This window comes from Pleurodeles waltl, chromosome 8, assembly GCF_031143425.1.
Source record: "Pleurodeles waltl isolate 20211129_DDA chromosome 8, aPleWal1.hap1.20221129, whole genome shotgun sequence".
NCBI classification, from domain to species: Eukaryota; Metazoa; Chordata; class Amphibia; order Caudata; family Salamandridae; genus Pleurodeles; species Pleurodeles waltl.
Genome location: NC_090447.1, coordinates 360,347,529 through 360,370,159, shown reverse-complemented (window position 1 = coordinate 360,370,159; position 22,631 = coordinate 360,347,529). Strand labels below are relative to the sequence as shown.

At 41.7% G+C, this 22,631-nt stretch overlaps 1 protein-coding gene across 2 annotated transcripts in view; it reads right to left on the bottom strand.

Moving 5' to 3' along the window:
* The window catches only part of SRPX (sushi repeat containing protein X-linked), a 429,025-nt gene that overhangs the window by 186,768 nt on the left and 219,626 nt on the right, over positions 1 to 22,631 (bottom strand). For both annotated transcript variants that reach the window (XM_069204239.1, XM_069204240.1), the window contains 2 exons: positions 8,117 to 8,308; positions 904 to 1,080 (listed from right to left, as the gene is read on the bottom strand). In XM_069204239.1, the coding sequence (XP_069060340.1) occupies positions 904 to 1,080; positions 8,117 to 8,308 (369 nt within the window). The remainder of the gene's footprint in view (positions 1 to 903; positions 1,081 to 8,116; positions 8,309 to 22,631) is intronic.

Sequence of the window (22,631 nt, the reverse complement as noted above, 5' to 3'; positions counted from 1 at the left end):
AAGAGCAGTGAAAGAAATGCATGGAACCCACCGTGTTTTTTTTTTAACTGATCAATGCTGTGCACTACAATGGATTTTCTGTTAAGTATAGTGTCTGTTTTTAATGTACCTTATGCGATCATTTATGATTTTACTGCAATTGCATTTAAAATATTTAACTATTATATACTTTAATAATGTTTGTCTGAAAGCCAGCCACATTATTTCATTGTGGGACAAAAAGCACTTTAATAGCATTCAATTCCAATTCTGTTAAGTATAGTAAGTAAAACTCGTCATTAAGAAAGTGGTTATTGAAAGCGCCTGAACGCAGCATCCTGTGGTGTTGAAATGGATTAGGTGTTTGGAGGCAATATTTTAATGTTCACAGTAGGGTTTATAGCTGCTACATTTATTATAAAGAACATTGGACTGCTGTTGATGTAGTAATCCATGGAAACTAGGAAATATAGATTCAGACAATAAAATCTTTTGTGTGGGTGCTCTAGCAACAAGCCACATGTCACAAAATGGCAGTACCACATAATGCAAGAAGGCCAGAAAACATATTAAGCATAATGTTATATTTGGAAGGAATTACAATTTATCTACACCCAGCCATTGGCTGAAACAGAGAATGAGTATGCTAAGCAGAGGAAGCTGCTGTGGGTAAGTTCAGGTTAAATTAGCAAGATGAGAACCACAGAGAAATCTCGAGATTGGTATCAGAACATTTTGTTAAGAGTGGCATCTCATAATAGTTGCAACTGTATTGATGCTGGCGGTTATTTTTAAGTTGCTAAAAGCAAGGTTGCCAAGACGTTCCAATGTGGACGTTATCTAAGATAGTCATCGCCTCAACCATTTACTGCCCATTTATGAAAATAAAAATATGATTTGGAGAATCACATCTTAATTACTCACCAATACAGGTTGCTGGCTTCCCACTCCAGGCTTTGTTGTCCAGGCAGGTAACAACCCTGTCACCTTTCAGCTGGTATCCTGGGGAACAGTAGTATTCGCAGCGGGAGCCAAAATATGAGCCATCTGAACACTTGAATCCTCCGTTCTGTGGCATGGTAAGTGAATAGCAACGGACCTCTGAAAAAGGAATCACATATAGGAATTAGTGTTATTCTCAAAAGAATTTTGGGGGATATATGGAAGAGTTATAGTTGATTTTCAGATGCTATGTTACACCTCAACAGTTCACTCCTTCGATGAAAAGACTATTGTTAGTATGAGGTTTTTGAGTGGATGTGATACCCCTCTTTCACACTTGGCATGAGTTTCCACAGGTCTTATGGTTTTCAGTGTGTGTGCGAGGCCATTTGCTGTCTTAATTGTTCTCAACAACATCCCCTAAAAAACCATGGTAAAAGGGGAGTTGATGTTGGCTGGTACATTGACAGTGGCTAGTAAACAAAACCTAAACAGAGAGGGAATTTAAAATGTAAGGTACATCCTCACTCTCATGGGTTTATTTATCATTGAGAGTGAGCCTTTGGCCGGGCACAGCCGTCACTGGGTGCACAATCCCCTCTAAGCACAGCCGCTAGCCATGTGCAGTAGGGTTTGGAAACAGGTGAGCAACCTGCTGAGCACAACCATCGGCCCTTGAGCAGCGGTGTTAGGTGTGGGAAAGCCTGCGGCCATACCCCGCCACGCACGGCCAAAGGCAGGGCGCGGCAGTAGTTGGATTTACGTATAGTAATTAAAATTACTTCACAATAAAAAACATAGAAATTCCCTGAAAAAAAACAAAGGTTACAGGGACGTTATAGTTAGGTCCTGAATTTACTAGTACAAAACCACAGAAATTCTGCAATTATAGTTTGAGTTATTGCAAGTAAGAATAACTGATGCCCTAAGATAACTATAACACATGCCTTCGCCCCGCACAGCTAATTACTCCACATATTATATAATTGATGACATCTTCTAAGACAGCGTTGTTATTATCACTGCAATATTTGCAATACAACTATTAATAAGAAAACTGCATGGCAAGGTTGTGAGTATGTGGTAAGGAATTGCACCTAGGTAAGGTTGAACCTGTGCTGGTTGAAGATGAGATTTTTGGTAATTGACAGTGAACCCTAATGTGTGAAGGGTTTGTATTGTGTATTGAGTGTGTTGTTGACATTGTATAATAGTGATTGATTTTTTAGCCAATCGTCTAGATAAGGAAAGACATGTATGTGTTGTTTTCTAAGGTAAGCTGATACTACTGCTAGACATGTTGTGAAAACTCTTGGAGCTGTTGTCATGACGAATGACAGAACTTTGAATTGGTAATGCTTTCCCGCTATCACAAACCTTAGATATTTTCGATGAGCTGGATGTATGGGGATATGAAAATATGCATCTTTGAGATCTAATGCAGTCATGTAATCTTGTTTTTGTGATAGTGGAATGACGTCCTGCAGAGTTACCATGTGAAAGTGTTCTGACAGGATATATAGATTTAATGGTCTGAGATCTAGAATGGGTCTGAGAGTGCCATCCTTTTTGGGAATGAGGAAGTATAGTGAATATACCCCTGTTCCGTGTTGAGATTTTGGAACTAATTCTATTGCCTCTTTTAGTAGTAGTACTTCTTGTTGTAACAGAACGTTGTGTTCTGGGGAGAGCTTGTGATAATGAGGAGGAATGTTTGGAGGGGTAGAAATCAATTCTAGGCAATAACCATTGCAGATAATTGAAGTACCCATTGGTCTGTGGTGATATTTTGCCAATGGGAGTGGAATTGCTGTAGTCTGCCCCCCCACAGGAGATGTGTGGGGTTGTGGTATGCTTAGGAAGTCCTTGTTTTGTTTTGAGGCCTGGAATTTTCCTCTGGCTCTGAAGTGTTGACCTCTATAAGAGCCTCTAAATGTGCCTCTTTGGTACTGTTGTTGTCCTTGTTTAGGTTGGGAGGTAGAACATCTGTGGATAGGGGCTTGAAGCCTCCTCTAAATTGTTGTTTATGAAAGGAGCCTCTATAAGGTGTTCTGTATAGGGCTTCCATTGCTTTTGAAGTATCTGAATCTTTCCTGAGTTTCTTGATTGTTGTGTCAACCTCATGACAAAACAGGTGTTTTTTGTTGACTGGCATATTTAGTACTGCTTGTTGTATTTCTGGTTTGATCCCAGAAGATCTTAACCATGCATGTCTACATATGTTTATAGCAGTATTTACGCTCCTAGCTACAGTGTCTGCAGCATCAAGAGTAGAGCTTATCTGGCTGTTAGTTATTGCCTGAGCTTCTTCAACAATTTGTTGAGCCCTTTTTTGATGTTCTTTTGGCAGGTGTTGTGGTAATTCCTGCATTTTGTCCCAGTGAGCCCTATCATATCTTGCTAGGAAGGCTTGTGAATTGGCAATGCGCCATTGGTTAGCTGCCTGTGTAGCTACCTTCTTGCCAGCAGCATCAAACTTCTTGCTTTCTTTGTCAGGGGGAGGGGTATCCCTGGACAATTGGCTATCAGCCCTTTTTCTGGCAGTACTGATGACAACAGACTCTGGTGGTACCTGATGCATGATGTAAGCTGGATCTGTAGGTTTGTATTTTTGTCTATATGTGGTGTTAAAATCCTAGCCTTAACAGGTTCTTTAAATATTTAGTCTGCATGCCTGATCATGCCAGGCAGCAATGGTAGGCACTTGTAACGTGAATGCATGGAGACTAGTGTATTGAAAAGGAAATCCTCTTCTAAAGGCTCATTATGCATAAGTACTCTATGGTACGCACCTGCCCTTGAAATGACCTGGGTATATGCTGTTGTATCTTCTGGTGGTGAAGGTTTGGAAGGATAAAGGTCTGGGTCATTTAGTGGTTTGGGGTCTGGATCATACAGATCACAGGGATCAATTGTACCACCATGCGAATAAGTGTGGGAGTGTGTCGGTGAAGGCAATGGTGGTGGGCTAATGGGTGGTGGTGAGAAAGAAAGTTGTGGTGAATGCGGTGGAGAATCTTGCAAAGGTAATGGCTTCTCCTTCCTTTTAAAAATCTTTGCTGGTGGTGGAGCAGTATCAAGATGTTCTTGAAAAGCCAACTTTCTTTTTGTTTGTGGAGGAGGTACAGCACTGATTCTCCCAGTCCCTTTGTGGATATGAATCCTTGATTGTTTGGCATCCATGATCTCAAATATAGGCTGAATGTCAGGATCTTCAGAAATATATTCTGATGTCTTTGGTGATTTGGAGGACTGTTCATCAAATGTCTTTGAGCTCTGCTTTAATCGGCTCGAAAGTCCTTGTTCCTCTGTATATGAATATTTTTTCGTCTCCGAAGTTTATCATTTGTTCGGTCCCGAAGATAGAAGATACAGCCTGTTGTTTCGGCTCTGAAACTGGGCCGCGAACTTTCGAATCCGAAGAGTGTGGACGCCGGCTCGACTAGGATGTGGAGCTTTTGATACATTTGCTCAACTCCGGCATCAAAGCTGGTGTGGCCTTTTTCGGCACTGAACCAGAAGGTCAGTCGCCGATTATTTTCTTTTGGGTAGAACCATGGCTCTCTGGCCATGGGGCACCCAAGGCCTTAGATGGTCTTTTAGTAGTGGGCGTAGGGGCAGTTGTACTCACATGCTGAGCCGCAGTGATCGGTTGACTATCATCCTCCGAGTCTTCTTCAGAGTCAGTGTCTTGAATGGAAACCGCCATCTGGGCCTGTCCTTCCTCTACGGTGTCGATGTACTCTGTATTTTTCGACGCCATCTCAAGTCTTCTGGCCCTCCGGTCACGCAGTGTCTTTTTCGACCAGAATGACCGACAGGCTTCACATTCCTCTTCTTTATTGTCAGGAGAGAGACAGAGATTACATACCAAGTGTTGATCTGTGTACGGAAATTTCGCGTGGCATTGAGGACAGAATCGGAATGGAGTCCGATCCATCAGGCTTCGGCGTGGTAGGCCTGAGCAGGCCCGAGTTTGGCACGCACCCAAATGGGCGTAATTTGGTTTTCATCGGTACTATAGGCTCGACTATAGATGGAAACGCGATCAAAACAATACTGACGATCAAATAAAGTTATATAAAGTTTCTGAATCGAAAATCTCAAAGCGAGAGGAAACACGTCCGAACCAGACAGTGGAAAGAAAACAATCTAACAAAAGAGTCGATGCCCATGCACACTATGACCGAGAGGGGGAGTCACTCGATCCCGTGACTCGAAAAAAAGACTTATTTGAAGAAAAACAACTTGTAAGACTCGGAGCCCAACACTAGATGGTGGAAGCTATGCATAGCATGTGTATCTGCAGCTACACATGCCATAGAACATACATACATATATATATATATATATATATATATATATATATATATATATATATATATATATATATATAAATATATATATATATATATATATATATATATATATATATATATATATATATATATATAAAACAGAGCGGCATTAGCCACAATGTAGTTAATAGTTAGGGTGACCAGAGAAAGGGATTTTTTCGATTTTTGTCCCTTAAATAACTTAGCTCCTGTTTGATGAATGTCGGAGAAACTTTGTAGACCAGGTGCCCCTGTTTCATTTTCAGAGAACTGAAGGTTTCATGGCGTTTGGTAAGGGTGTGCAAAGAAAAAAGTGGGGTCCCTAAATGGGTTAGATATCCTATACATTTTCCGCAGACTTTTATATTTTGCATAACGCAAAAACCATCAGCTGGATTTTTATGACATTTGCCAGCATTACATATTAAGGTGCACAGATATTTCTGTAGGTAGTGCAAGTAAGCAACTGTTAAGTTATAAGGTATTTTATCTTAGTGGTATCTGTGCCGCAGTAGTTTCAAGAAAGTTTTGACTTAGTACCATGGTACATAGCAATGACAAGTCATTATCTGATTGGATAATCACAGATTTTACAAAAATGTCAGGCAGCCATGTTGCTTTAAGACCCCTTTGCCGGTGTTCTAACTTAGGGCCTTAAATATAGGTAAGAATAAGCTTTGATATGTTTACCTACATACAACCACTAAATTTAAGTAGTAATAGGTAGGCAAATATGAATATAAGTTTCTATATGTTAAAAACAAAATTACAGAGCACCGAGATAATACCAAGTACCACCTAGGTAGTACTGTGGTACCGTAAAAAAAAGAAATATGTATTAAAATTGAAAAAAACACTGTAATACACAATATGTCACAAATGTAGTGTACTACAGTGTCTTTACAATATTTTACATATTTAATTGTGTAAAAAAATAGTCTACGCATTAACACAGTAATACCTAAAATTAAGGCATTACTTTGAAAAAATGACTTTAAAAATGGGCATTTAGGAAAAGCCATGTATGTGCTAGCTACTACGACGGTACTGCATAAACTGGTTAAATACATATATAGACAAGAATCCAAAAGTCAACTAAAAGGTTTATGGCTGATTTTTAAATATGTAAAGGCAGACATTAGCCAATTATACACTGCCTTTTTATTGCTATGTACCACAGTATACCACTAACTTACAGCAGTATACCATGGCACAATACATTACTAGGAGACACATTTGCGATTGTATTGCGTTACCCTTGCGTTACTTATAGTGTTGCAATAATTATGCAACATTCACAAAACTATGCACCACCATACGTTGCCCTGCTTTGCTTGCTACCTGTGCAGAAACACAATGCAGCTCAAGTTGCTGCCTTGCTTTACTCTGCATACCATAAGCTGCAGTCCTGCAAAATTTCAACTACATCCACAGTCCGCTGCACTGTGAAGCACTACACTATACCTCACGCAACTTTATGCTATTCACGTGTATGCCACTTCACTGTACACCACTTCACTGTACGCAACTCCACTGTTTGCGACTCCGCTATACGCAATTGCACTCTACGCCACCCCACTTCATGATATTCCACTATATGCCACTCCACTTCATGACATTCCACTCAATACTATTTCACTGAATGGTACTCCAATGCATGCTACTCCGCTGTACACCACTGCATTCTTCGCTAGTCCCTTGGACGTCACTCCACTCTGCGACACTCCACTACATGCTATTCGACTCTACCCCACTCCAATGTACACCACTGCAGTATTTACAGCTCCACTGTACACACTTTAGTGGATGCAATCCAGTGTACACCACGCCAATGTACCAAATTCCCATGAATGATACTTGACTATAAGTTGTTCCACTCCTCGCCACTCCTCTGTACTCCACGGCAGTCTACACTATTTCACTGTGCCACTCCACTGTAAGCTACTCTGGTGTATGCCAAACCACTCTACAACACTCCATTTTACGCTATTCCATTGGAGGCCACTCTTTTGTATGATACTCCACCATATGATATTCCAGTGTATCACACTGCACTGTACGCCACTCCAGTGTATGCCACGCCACGGTACGCCACTCCATTGTATGCTACTCCACTGTGCACTAATCTACTGTACGCTATTAAGTGGGTGTGGCACTCCACTCTAAGATACTCCAGTGTCCGCCACTGAACTCTCTGCCAATCCACTCTTCTATATTCCACTGTTCACTATTAGACTATACGGTATTCCACTGTACACTACTCCACTATATGGTGCTCTACTGTGTGGTACTCCACTTTACACCACTACAGTGTATACCACTGCACTCTGCGCAGGTCCACTGTACGACACTATGCTCCCCTCACTAGAACTGCACTCTATAAAACTATATTGCACTTTATGGCAGTGTACATGACTCTACTTTACTATCCACATACACTCCACAGTCTAACTATACAGTCCAGTCTATGCCCGTACATACCACTGTACAAGACTCTATTCCATTAAAGAACTCTTTTCAATACGGTGCAATACAGCCCTCCACTCTACGGGATGAGAATGTTAAAAGGGCCATCCAGTGAGTGAAGTCATATAAGTCTCAAAACCTAAGCTGACATCATAACAGAAAGGGCATTCTAGAATGTCCATTGTTCATGGCTGTTAGCAGGGCAGAAATAGGCAATGAGAAATGTCTGTTTTATCTTTATCCTGTATGGCCCCTTTTAAATTTCTACATTTAAGTGTTCTTTTTCTATCTACATTTGCATCTCGAATGACAAATACAATAAGATTGTGGAACATCCCTTACTCCCAAAACAGATTTGACTGAAAGCAAAGTCAATAGCTCAACCTACTCACGTTTGCATGCATATTTGTCCGACCAGCGTCTGTTTTCTTGACAAATGATTTGCGAAGGACCATGCAGCTCGAAGCCTTTCCGACAGTGGATGTCGCATGCTGTGCCCCGGATGGGTTTATAGTAGACTCCTCGAGGCGCTCTGCAGCTTGCATACCCATTTTTCACCTTAATGGGAGAACACCATGGAGTCTCTAAGCACAAAGGTAAATAGGTTAAAGAGATCACAACCAAGAGGAAAATAAGAAGCCACTCATAAACTAATCACAGAAGCACTGCTGTGTTCAGCAAACGCAAAGTAGGACGACTAATGAACAACTATCATGTCTAGCAGACCCTGTTTATGAGAGTAATAGTCTATGCTACAAACTGCAACAAATGCCTTTAAACAAGTTGGTGTAGGGCTCAGTAGTAGGCATTTTACCCAGAAAGGCAGTGTGGACTGTAGTAAGGGAACACTTGTCTGACTGTATTGTGTTTGTTAGGCAGGTGTCTACATTTCATGTAGCAACAGTCACAAACTCGATTCTCCTAGGCTTAGTAAGAATTAAGAGTCCACTTATGTAAGCTTCTACAGCTACCCTACAATGACTTTATTGAGAATCGGAGTATACATAAAAGGCAGGCAGCACTAGCTGCTTATCCGGTGGTGGATTGTGCTAGCATAAGCTTGTGCAGGAGCTTTGTGTAGGCTTGATGATGTTGGATGCAGCCAGCTTCGTGATGATACTTGCTCTGCTTTGTGTTGTAAAGAACAAGGAGACATATGACCTAGATGTATAGATTCATAGAAAATAATCGTTGAAAACACTACAAGGCAAAGCAGGCCAGCCCCTATGCCATTATCTGGCATGTGGTGACCCTTCATCTTCGCCAATGTGTGTCTGCTTTTCCTTAGATACCACTGGCTGAAAACATACGTGAAACTATCTTTATTTGCTGCCCATCACTTTTATATATTCACATTTCTATTGATCTATTGTACTACCTTAAAACTATGCGATATGCACACCAAAGCTTTGAGTAAGGCAAACACTGGGGACAAGAAAAACCTGACCCTTTGTGGTAAAGAATAGCTGCCTACTCCTTGTTTCAAAGAGCAAAGCCTCAAATATCCTTCTGATGCTAGAGCTGTCCTTGGTAGACTAGACTGCCCGGAGCAAATCAATATAGAGTGCAATATCTTGACTAGCACCCTTCCTTCAATCAATCAATAGTAGACCATTTGTTTTGAGACAGTACACATCCTGTCAGACAAAAATCCTTTCTGATTTTCCAAAAAGCTATTAGTACATATAGTCAGTGAACATTAGGAAAGTTTTTATTCATAAATGCAAGAATATGCAAAAGTAACCAAAACATTCACATTGGTGAAGAGAGTGATAGACATGAGTGCACACCATGTAAAAGTAACCAAAATCAGAACAAGACAAAGGGTGACCAATAATGTGGCTAGATCTGGTATATTGGTAGAGGGTTGTACAGGCAGCCTAAGCTGTTTAAATACACATTGTTGCACAGGGTAATTTCCTGTGTCAAATAACCAATACAAAGGGACTGTCTTTTCGAAAGCCAATGGCATTTCGACCCTATTAGAGGGTACAATGGTCTCATCAGGGCATATCAATAACCTGGGGAGTAGCTGTCAAATGAATTGATCTCAGGTCAGAGGTATCTTCACGGTGTATCTCCTACTGGGAGACCGCCATTACACACGCAGCAACGTCCAACCTGAGGACACAAACTGTAATCCCGTGAGAAGTTACCTACTATTAACCACAGGGCGGTTTTGATGGCTTATGACACATGGTATTGCATTTTCTCACTAAGCCACTTTGGCCCTCTAGGGCCTTCCCTTTCTCAGGACGTCCCCTGTCACCACTGATTACCTCTTGGAACCTCTAACAATGGGAGATAATGAGTTCTTGAATACCTCGTGGTCCTGAGAGCAATTCATTTGACAACTTCTCCCAAGGTTATTAATATATCCTGATGAGCCCGTAGTTATGAATGTTTTGATTCCTTTTGATTAAATTCTTGCATTTATGAATAAAAACTTTCCTTGTGTTCACTGACTATATGTACTAGTTGCTTTTTGAAAAATCAAAAAGGATTTATGTTTTACAGGATGTGTACTATCTCAAAACAAAAGGTTATTATTGATCGATTTTATGCAGACCTTTCTGTTTTATCACAATTACATGACTAAATGAGTTCCATGTGAACAGTTGTATTGTGTTACAGTTCTATACCCAGGTTCTCGTGGATCTTTGGGTTGCTGTTGTTTTTTAGTAGATTAACTGGTAGTCAGGGATGCTGCAGAGCTGGGGGCTCTTTAATTCAGTCTGAAAATCAAAATGCCTGCATAGTTATTTTTAACGTGTACAGTTTGGTGATTTCATGGGCAGAAAGCCCAGACATACACCATTTGAATAATCTAGCTTGAAAAGGACCAGTGCCCAGGCCAGGAATTGCCTAAGTAATGTGCCCTGTACTTGATTTCCAAGAGAATATGTGCCAGGGCCCAATGTTTTTCTTAAAAGCCTACCGCTGGCCCTAGAGAGTGTCAGGGTCATTGTACCAAACACAAAGGCTGTCTAGTCTTTTGCGAAAGCTTCAGCAGGAGTAGCAGATCTTCCCCCCTCCATGTCTGTTTTCACAGAAAGGTCTCACTCAGTTGACTCATATGTTTTGCTAGGAAAAGGGAATCGGGGAGAGAGTTGTCATGCTTAGCGCTAATACCTCAATTTCCAAACCATTGGATGCTGGCCTATTCTCCTCACCCAGCCTTGGGGTTTCACAAAAAAGGGCAAACCTACCATCACCTACGCAAGCACCTCAAACACACCAGTAGTTGGGTGTAACTGATGTACATTTGACAGTCCAACTTGTACAACCTACTCTTTGTGGACAATAGGAACACATACCCAATGAAGATGAGTGAAGATAAAGGAGGGAATTCCATGGTCCCACGGTCTAGTGTGGGACTCAAAAAGTTATCAGCTTGATCTCCTACGAACGGTCCTACAAGAAGGAAGTCAGTGAGACTCTAATTCCCCTGTTTGGTCTCAGCCTGAAATCCATCGGATATATCAAGAAGCGCTGATACACTGTTTAGATGAAAGCTAACAGTCCAATAACAGTAGGCCTGCCGGTTCCCCTAACCCCTTGCCCATGGCAGTCTTTCCCAAATCTAAGACCAGGGTAGTTTGCATTCCATGTCCACGGTGGAATTCTGTTTCAACATAACCAAGCAGGAGGAATTCACAAGATATTTTTGTATCTGTTCATGATGAACGACCCACACTTTAGCCTTTGATATTTTTAGATGGATACAAACCGGCCTAGAAAGAAAACACAACATTCAATATAATTGTATGTTTTTCCTGTTTTAAGCTACAGTGGTTTGAGTAGTCCATGACAGGGTCAAGCCTGGGACTACTTCAGATCACTATGAGGCTCGTTACGACTCCTGTGGAAACCTGGTGTGATAACACTCACTTAGTAAATGGCAAGAGTGTGGGCCACGGAAATCATTCTGAGTTTCACACCTCGAAATAGAGGATAATGTGGTAATACCCCATTCCGATTCGTGCAAATTCAGAAGGTGAGGGGTTTGATTGCACTGGTTTCACTTTGGGCAAAATATTAGAAAAAATCCTGTGGGTGCGATAATTACCTGAAAAACTCCCATGTTGGCACAAACTGCCACTTGTACCCAAGCTGGGATGTGCCAGCCAATCGTAACGAAGGCCTAAGAGGGATTCTTTCTTAAATCCACCAGGTGCTTAGTCACTTATTGCTGGTCCTGAGAAAGCACTTTCTTGATAGTGGATGAATATGCTGAGAACACAGAGAAATATGGGAAAGGTGAGCATGTCGTCTGCTACAGACCAGAACAGAGCAGCACTACAACCGTGATCGAGATGCTTTTACTTTCTACAATTGCTAGTTTTTTAGTTCAGTAATTGCACCTTAGTATTCCAAAAATCAGGTACAAATAAAACTAATTATTCAGGACAAACCTCTTCCTGTGTCCTTCAACCTCATCCTATATTTCGATAGTATTTGAAAAAGCTAGCCTAACATATTTTCTCTATTTCCCCATTTGTTAATATATATTACAGGAGTGCGTATTGCCAAATAGGTAGACAGCTGACAAGTACATGGGAGCGTTTTCTCAACTTGAATAACTATTCCAGTTCTATAGTTAAGCATTTAGGCCTATGGAACACCAAAATGGGAACTAAACATAATTTGAAAGCAAGGAAAGAAGGTTCCAACTTGAACCTTGAAGAGATGGTCAGTAGTGGCTTGTGGGCCGCGGAACAGTCGGGGCGGGGAGGAGGCACAGGGGGGGCACCTAAAATAAAATTTAATTGGAAAAAAACAACACCTACCATTTTCAGCGCGGTCCCTCGCCGCTCCGATCCTCTTCCCTTCTGGCTGCACAGGCTCCCAGCGTGCCCTGCGGCCAATCTTGGCGCTGCCCAAAGCAACATCAGGATTTGCTGGGAGCACCCTGGCTGGGTGCTCCCAGGCAGACTAGGAGCTTGTGCAGGCTCTCTCCAGCCCAGCAACAGAGTTGCCGTGAGATGGAGACAGCCTACAGCCCGAGATGGCCGGCCAAACACACATGCACTCCGAGGGGGAGTGCTGAGCACTCCCCCACAGTGCACGTCACTGCATGGCCCCGCCCCTTTTAAAGACAATAATAATAAACGTTGTTTATTATCGTTTTCTTTAAAACGTTTAGCAGCTGGAGCTGCTTGCAGGGGGGTGACGCTCTTCTGCCCACACGGAGGAGCCGCCACTGGAGATGGTCACTCTTTCTCAGATACAACTAAAAAAACTGAAAGACTGTTGGAATAATTAGAGAACAAAAAATCATTCATTATTTTAACACAACCGTTGAAGGTGAGATGTGCGTCTCAAATGACTTTGATGAGTACACGTAAAAGAGAGAAGCCAATTGAGTTTACTGTTACATCCACCTTTTGAGGCACTTCTGACAATCAACATGAAGGCTCTAATACAATGCCAATTCCGACCCAACTAAATCTAACAACACTGGAAGCTGTACACAAAACACAACTGGCACATATAGGAAAATGTCCTAATGAGTCTTGGAGTGAGTAAAAAGATACAAAGGGGCATATTTAGGAGCCCCTAGCATCTCCTTGCGCCACATTAGCATGATTTATTTTACTCTAATGAGGCCCAACAAGGCCAAAATCCCTGCCCCATATTTACAAAGTGGCGTAATGCATGCATTGTGCCACTTTGTAACCTTTTGCACTACATTATGCATGCGCTAGGCATGAGGTATGCAAAGGGGGGCGGTCCCCCATTAGGGGTGACGGAAAAATTACATTTTTTCGACACTTTTAGATCGATTATAATGGGCCTCAATCAACTTTGCAGTATTAGAGAACAAATATTTGATGCTAATTCTGCACAGCTCCGGACTAGCATCAAACATTCTGACACTAGTCCAATAACTACCGCCGTGGTGTGCCGTATTTATTAAATACTGCACACACATGTTGGCATTAGGTGGGCACTAAGTGGCGCAAGAAAAGTGGTGGTGTACTGTGTGCAGCGCCACTTTTCTTAAATATGCCCCTAGGTGTACATGCCTTTCCATAAATCCTCAAGCTTGTGACATTGAAGAAATATTTTATCATTTTAAAAGTATTGGAAGCTAGAGACACTAAGATTAATTAGTAGGCTTCTAAAGTGAAGGTGTAACCTCAAACTCAAAGTTGAGAGAGATGAACCATGGGAAGCTTGGTTAAACAGCAGAGTTGGGCCACGCATGATTGGTTCTTGTGATCTTGAAAATATGGAGGATTCTGAATCAGAAAGCAGAATCAGGCCAAAGGCTGTGTGATTATTAGCGATGGACCTGGTAATGTGCCAGAATGTATAATGATGTGTTGAGGCCAAAATGTCCCCTACATGATATATGGGCATGCTAACCTGCTTGAATGCCCATCTGCATGTTTATATGGTATTCTGACTTCTATTTTGGCTCCAGCATCACACTAATCTAGAAAGAACACTAAGGCTTAGGCCCATCCTTGAGTGAGTGAGGTTCAGGTTCTGTCCGGTGACCAGGGAGGGGCGCACTAAGCATACTCTCGTAGTTGACAAAGGACTACTGACCCTGTCTTGCAAGTAGCACATTAAGATTAAGGGCAGAATACCATGTTTTGTGTTTGATAGTGTGACCAGACCATTTTATCAGAGTCAGTGAGAATGTGGCACAGGGACCTTCTCATTAAAAAAAGTTCTGCTGTTATATGACTGCCCAGAATCCTGTGGTGACATTCTGTGTGCTGGCTGAGAGCGCGTATAGTGTGGCTCTGATTCATGTTGTGTGTGTGTGTCTGAGGTGTTGTGGTTTTGTCGTCTATATTTGTTGTTGTTTATTCACGTATCTGTTTTGTTTCATTTGGGATTTACATTTAAGGGGGGTTTGTTCTATTTTTCTGAATATTATTTATTATATTTTGGTATCAATAAATCATTGAAAGTTAGATATCATGTTTTGTTAAGACTTAGTTGTTTTTTTTAATACATAGGAGAGTGATATAGGATTTACTTTTTACGCTTACCAGTCCAGTCTGCATGACAACCAGTGACAGTGTTGCACCATCCCGTCAATGTTGGTCACGACCAAACCTCGTACCATCCTGGCTATGGCAGGGGTAGACAAGATACATGCCCGGGTACATGATTAGCAAACGAGCTGGCAATAGATAAGTCTGGAGAAGATAATGAAACTGAATAAACTTGACAGAGAAACCTTTCTCAACTGCTGCAGGGCCTGAGTCTAATCTGTGTCTCTGAGTTCCTAGCTCAAGTCCATGTCACATTTACATTTTTAAGGATGTCAGGGCTTTAGCTTTAGTGATCCTGATAACTTGATACACTAATGTGATAAATTGGCGGCCATTGCCCAAAACCCAAAATGCCTGCATTAGTCGGTTCATTGTCAGCTTGGTCCCACTGCCGTCCCATGTTTGAGTAATGGCCCTAGTTAGTGCCACATGGGTCTGGAACTGTCCAGGACAAACCATGGACTAGCATTAGCTCCTCAAAGAGCATGAGCATTCCAAAGTTGACCAGATCACTTACAGAGGTTATCCCACCCTCTCTGCGTGACAGCTGTGAGAACCTCTTCAGCATCAACAATGGGTTTTGAGGGACATAAGGAAACCCATTAACCACCCTTTGGGGATATTGTTGCCAATTATATACTGTCACCCAGGGGCGGATCCATGTAGCCTCTAGTCTGTATTTTTTGCTCAAAACATAATCTTGGATGTCGGTGGGACGTCTGTGGGAGACTATTCACTTTGTAAATAAAAGCATTCATAAGAGGACCCAGCGCTAAATCATCTTTCCTCCTCAGCTGATAATGATGTTTACTGAGAGAAAGGGAGGAATGGATGTAGTTTGATTGTTGAGTGGAGTTGTTCAGGGAGTAAGTGAACTAAATTAGAGCCTTTTCACTCCCTTCAGGTAAGATGCCAAAGAAGGCACTGTGGTCGATGCTTTTAAATGCTTCCTGGAAGCACAACAATATCAGCACACACTTTATGGGTGTCACAAGCAGTTAGTAGTTATTCCATGACATTCATTAGAGGAATTTTCTTTTGTGGTGGCAATAGAACCAACACTCAGTTTAAAAGTAGTTCCTTTTCCATGAAGTGTGTGGGTAGTTAGACGGGAATAGCACTGAGGTAGTCAGGTAAGGATATAGGTACTCATTATGACATTGGTGGCAAATGCCGCCTACCGCCACGGCGACAGCAGTCTACATACCGTCACCGTGGCTACCATCCGCCAACCGCATTATGACTGTAGGCAGAATTCTGCCAGAAGGCTGGCGGAATTCTGTCGAGGGTCATGGCGGCAGACGGCGGTAAGGTGTCGCTGCTGCCAGGAGCAGCGCTACGCCAGAAAGACACCGCCTGTCTTATCATGTTCCCTGATACGACCTGGTGGTGTTTTACTGGCATCCCATCTCGTGCCGTGGTAACCCCTGCAAGCAAGTAAGTCGGGTTCTCCGACACGAGAGGGGAGTGGGGAGTGTTGTGTGCATGTGGGGGGGGGTGTTGTGTGTGGGGGGGTGTCTGTTTTTGTATGCGTGCATGCGGGTGAGAGTCGCATAGAAAGCGTGCTTGAATGACTGAATGTGAGTGTACGTGTATGTTGTGTGTGGTCAATGCGTGTGGGCGACAATGTATGTTAGTGTGTGTTCCTGTGTGTGGGTATAAGTTCCCTGAATTCACTTTACACTGCAAGATATGCTGAGTACAATGCAAAATATTTAATAAAAGTCACTTGTAAGAGGACACAGGCATCCTTACAAAGAAATAAATAATTATAATGGATTGTAAACCATGTACGGTGTATGGTACCTAAATATAAGTGCAAGGCGAATGAGCATTCCCATTCCCGCAAATTTAAAGTCACCCAAACAAATGCAAATGTAAGTAAAATTAGTCACCAATGAAATGCCAAAGCGTGAAACCACTATCTGTGAACAACAAATGCATGTGAAAATGGTGCTAGGTGTAAATAAGACAAGTGCAAGAACAAAGATGTGCCTAATTGAATCACAACAGCAATGTAAGTAAATCAAAGAAAGGTCAGACGGGAGAATTCAATGAGTACAAGGTGAAATAATAATATGTTTATTAAAGAAATAGTTTATTTATACAGATTTAAGGCATGTGAATGAAAGAACTATTTCAGGTCTAGCTCCTCAATGGCATGCCTACAGAGATAGAAGGCTGCTGAAAACACAAGGGCCTCAAAGGTGGCACTAATCGGCCAATGCAAATATAAAACTGATTGAGCACACAAAGAGAAGTAATAAATTACATAAAGTGATCAAATACTAACATGGAAAGAAAAAACAGTGGTGGGGGCAGCTCACTCAGGCATCATGGTAGGTTCCTACCTCAGAAAAGGTGCATAAGTCTTTCTCCCCCTCCTCAACCCCCCACCCCACAAGTAGATTGAGCATGTTTGCTAAAAATCTGCCCTCTGAGGACAGAAAAGCCACTAAACATCTGGTGAGGAATAGGTCCAGAAAATATAAAAGAAGTGAGCAACTCACCCAGGCATTGTGTCATGCTCCCACGCCAGAGCAGATGCTTCAGTCTTTCTGCTACCTGGAGCTAGATTGAGGATATTTACCCAAAATGTGTCGCTGGGTGTAAAGGCCACTGGACTCCAGGAATTTCAACATGGCATCAAAACAAAACAAAAGGCTAGAGCAACCTACGTTGGCATCAAGCGAGTTCTCCTACCCCAGAACGAGCAATAGAATTTTTCTGCTCTTATGGGGACTACAGCATTCCTGCCCCTATGGCAACATGGCAAATTGTGATATTTTTTAACATTAACTATGGTTAGCAGAGTGGAGTTAAGCCTTAAATTATGCTACTTCTATTGCTTGTTTAGGGCTAGAGTCAGCTGCCACTTGCGGAAACCTACCATAAACAGGCACTTCTGTAAACTATACACCTGAGGCAGTCCAAGATGGTGTGCTTTGTGTGGATCATATGGCATGTTCCTACCCACAATGCCCTGAAAATCTTAAACGTTGACTAAAGTCGAACATTTTCTTTGCATTTTTAATTTTTATGACAGGTAGAGTTGATGTCTCTACATTGTGGTTTGGGACCTTTCCTGTCACGTGCACTAGACCTTCCCACACAAGTCAGGTACCATTTTGATCGGGAGACTTAGGGGTATGCTAGGTGGTAGGCAATTTGTGGCTCTCAAGAACTTTCTATCACAAACGTGAGGAAAATGTGCTTTTTAGTCAACATTTGAGGTTTGCAAAGGGTTTTGGGGAAGAAAACCTGGTGCAAGCAACACAGGTCACCATGCCCTGAATTTCCCTAGGTGTCTAGTTTTCAAAAATGTGCAGCTTTGCAAGGTTTCCCTTGGTGCCCACGGAGCTATGGCACAAAGTACTTAGCTACCCATATTGAAAAAAAGGGTCAGTTTTCAGTGGAAAATTGAGTTGTGTCCATGTTGTGTTTTGGGTCCTTTCCTGTTGATGGCACTAGGTCTACCCACTCAAGTGAGATACCATTTTTATCGGGAGACTTCAGGCAATGCTAAGTGGCAAGAAAACATGGATTTCCACAGATTCCAGAACTTTCTCTCACAGAAATGTGAGGAACATGTGTTCTGGTCATAGTTTGAGGTTTGCAAGGGCTTCTGGGTAGGAAAATGATGTGGCGGCCACATAAGTCACCTCTACCTGGACTATTCCCAGGTGTCTAGTTTTCAAAAATGTGCAGGTGTCCTAGGTTTCCCTAGGTCCTGGATGACCTAAGGCACAAAATCCATAGTTACTCACAATGCAAAAAAGAGTCCGTTTTCAGTGGAAAAATGTGATGTGTTCAAGTTGTGTTTTGGGATCTTTTCTGTTGCAGGTGCTAGACCTACCCACACAAGTAAAAGTGCCATTTTATTAGGATACTTGGGAGAATGCTGGGTGGTAGGTAAATTGTGGCTTTCCACAGATTCTCAAATATTCCACTTTAGAAATCTGAGCAAAATGTGTTTTTTGGTCAAAGTCTGAGGTTTACAAAGGCTTCAGGGTAGGAAAACATGGTAAGATCCACACAAGTCACTCCACCATGGATTCCCTGAGGTGTCTAGTTGTCAAAGATGTACAGGTTTGCAATGTTTCCCTAGGCTCGTGCCTGAAATCCAAAACTAACTATATTGCAAAAAAGGTCAGTTTTCAGTGGAAAAATGTGATGTGTCCATGTTGAGTTTTGGGCCCCTTCTTGTCGCGGGCACTAGCCTACACACACAAGTGTGGTACCATTTTTATCTGAAGCATTAGGGGAATACTGAATAGTAGAACATGTGTTTCTAACATCTGTATTTTTCTGATTTGTGCCTTCCAAAGGTACTCCAGTGTAACAAAGAAGACATTTTGAGAACTGCCCTCTGAATCACAAATTCAGAGATGTGCAAATAACCACTGCTCCTAAACTCCATATCCTGTGCCCATTTCTGAAATACTTAGGTTTCCTTGATACCTATTTTTCTCTCTTTCTATTTTACCATATGAATTTCTCTTTACCTGGTATCCCATGAAAACCCCTTGTAATTAAGGTGCAGTTTAGTTATTGAATCTGGGTACTTCAGGTTCTTGGAAAACCTACAAAATCTATGTATCCCACAACCAGAAGGGTATAGCAGGCGTAATGGTATACTGCTTTTGTAATTGACACATCATGACAAGAGGTTATAAGTGAAAAATTGATGTTTTTTCCTACTCATTTTCAATAAAATAATGTATTTCAAAAGTTAGTTTCTTCGGGAAAAGCATGAGAGACCTTCACAAATAACCACTTTCTGAATTCAGAATCGTGTCTACTTTTCAGAAATCTATAGCTTTCCTGGATCACCCCTGGGTTTCACAGCAGTTTCCACCACAAACTTGAAGTAGGGTGACAGCACAAAAAATTGGAAAAATTGGCTACCTCATTGAAAATTGCAAAAACTGTGGTAAATAAAAAAGTTTTTGGATTCAATTCTGCACGTACCTGAAAGCTAGAAGATGGTGACTTTAGCACATCATACCTTTTGTTGATGCCTTTTTAGTGAAGAAATGACAATTTTTTGCAGTGCATGTTTTCCAATTTTTCAACAAAAAAAAAAGTATCTATATTTTGGCATTTTCTCCGTCCCCTTCAGGAGAATCCACAAACACTGTTGTTAAAAAAAGGACGCAAATTTGGCATGGATACCTAATGTGGAAAAAAGTTAAGGAGGTCTAAGTGGAAACTATCCTAAATAGGCAAAAAGGGCTTAGCATTCTAGAGGGAAAAGACCTAACAGTGAAAGTGTTAAGAAACTTGATGGAAGAGGATGTTTTGGATTTTTCAGGTAAAGATACCACCTTAATAAAATAAAATGCAGAACCAGCTCAAACCACAGCAAAAGCAAATGTGGTGCATCCTTGTACTCCTCAGTACAAGCTGAGAAGATGATTGAGCAAGGCTTTTTAGAAGAAGTGCTTTGAAGTCCTTTCAATTCCCCAATTATAAGTTTGAAAAAAAAATCAAATGGGAAATGACTCCTAGTACAAGACCTGCGCAAAGTTAATATTATTGAAGTCCCATGTTGTCCCATAGTACCAAATAGCGCTGTCATTTTGTTCCAAATCCCTGCAGATGCTGAGTGGTTTACCTTTATTGATTTGTGTCAAGGTTTTTTTCTCTTTTTTTGAGGATAGACAATATCTCTTCGCATTCAGATTTTTAAACAAACGAATGGTCTAAATTTGAATCCAACGGGGCTATAAGGAAAGTCCTTCGATAGTATCCCATATTCTGAAGAAAGATTAAGAGAGTTTGCAACTGCCCTGTAATTCAGTGCTGGTGTAATTTATAGATGATCTGATTGCTGCAGTAAAAACAAAAGGAGCTTGTAAGGTAGATACAATTGCCCTGCTGCACCATTTAGTAGAAAATGGGCATGAAGTGTCCCTGACAAAACTGCAATATTGCCAGAAAGAAGTCTTTTATTTGAGTCACAATAACGAAAAGAGTGAGGAAGGACTCATCTCTGTGATTCTGAAAATGAACCCACCAATGACTCAGAACGAATTGAGGATGATTTTGGGAATGGTTGCCTACTGTTTCCAATGGATAACAAACTTTTCCCTGATTGCAAAGCCTTTACAGAGGTTTACTCTCAGTAATGTGAGCGAACCGGTACTATGGAACAATGATTGCATGAATGCTTTCCTAGATCTTAGACATAGCACCCACTCTTGGAAGGCCTAGTTATGAAAAATATTTGTATTTATTCTGACATGAGGGGGAAAGGTGCTCACTTTCAGAACTCACTCAGCAACACGGAGGAGCAAAGGGACCAGTAGCCTATTCTTCTGCTAGACTAGAGCTAGTTGCCACCACACTTCCGGGCTGCCTGAGGTGGATTGCTGCAACCTACCTTGCTATTCAGCAGAGTGAAGGGATTGTGATGGATTATCCATTCATTGTGTTAGTTCCTCATTCAGTTGCGGTTTTGCTGGCTCAAACATAGCACCTGAGAAGTAGTCACCTAACAAAGTATGAGTACGTTTTTCTGGCGACTGAGGACATTTCCCAAAACTACCTATTTATTATTAGTCTACGGGCCAACCCTATGGTGGCAAAGGTGATAAATGCTGGATGACTCAACGCCCAAAAATCACACATGCTAACTACAAGCCTATGCAGTTCTCCCAAGATGAATGGAATACGACCCACAGAAAGATGCAGCCTCCTAAAAGACACCAAGAATATTAGGAGTCTTTGGTTTCTGCATAAGAGAAGAGGAAGTACAACCCACTAGAAGGCACAGTTTCCTGACCACCAAGATTGTTATGGGTCTAAGTCAGCTGGTGCTATCCAGTGAAAGGCTCAGCCTAATGCATTTGATGGAATCACCAGTACTTTAAAGGGCGTCCCTGGTGTGGTTGAGGCTAAGATACTAGAACAGTTAAAGGCTGACATGGTGGGGGAGCAGTTGCAGAGAGGTGACCTTGTTGAGGGGTCAATGTAATAAGGCAGGTCAAGGAAGATAGTGTGGAGGTCAGCTGAATGAAGGTTGAGGTCATTTGATCGAGGAAAGGTCAAGAGAAAGGATGAGGAATTGCAATAGTGAAGGCACTCAGAGTAGTCCCAAGCCAAGTTGGACAGAGAGTCTTAGTATGCCCAGCAGTGAATAGGTTGATTGCTTAAGTGGAAGGGAGCAGGGTGAATATGTGAATATGTTAGCATGGTACATGGGAAGGAAGAAGTGGGTCACTACCCTAAAAAGCACTCAACAATGATCTTAGTAATTAAGTTTCACTTACACTGGTAATACAGAGCCAAAGCACAACAGAGACAGTCAGCATTGTTCAACCTAAACTTTAGCAGTCACTGGAACTGATTTATTGCACTGATACTAAAATACCAAGGATGGCTTTTCGTCACCTTTTCTAGCCTTAGTGGGCCTTAGTGTGCCTGGCTGCTACAAGGCTTGCTGAGGTAGTTGGGTGGTGGTGAACGCAGGGTAGAGCGTCAACATTACTTGGTGGGTTGAGGAAGATGTTAAGGACCTGCAAGTGAGGACATACTTTTGGTAATCTTTATTCTAGACAAGCTGGAAAGTCAGACCTGGTAGAGTGGGAGAGGGGTTGACTGCTCAGGTGGTGGGAAGAAAGGCACACAGTCACTGACAAAGCCAAAAAGTATGATAGTTAGTTTTATAACATATTTTACTGCAAGTATATTCAAGAAAAATAAATAAAGAAAATATGCTATTGCCCAATGTGGTTCTGTTGTGTTCACATAAAAATGCAATTTTTTTTAAATTAGACATTGTGCACGCTTGTAATAGAACAGCACTGCGGGCAGGTGTGCTTAAAAGAGTTATTGAAAACGTTTTTAATGTTAATGCTTATCACAGTAGACTCTGATTCTTATCAGC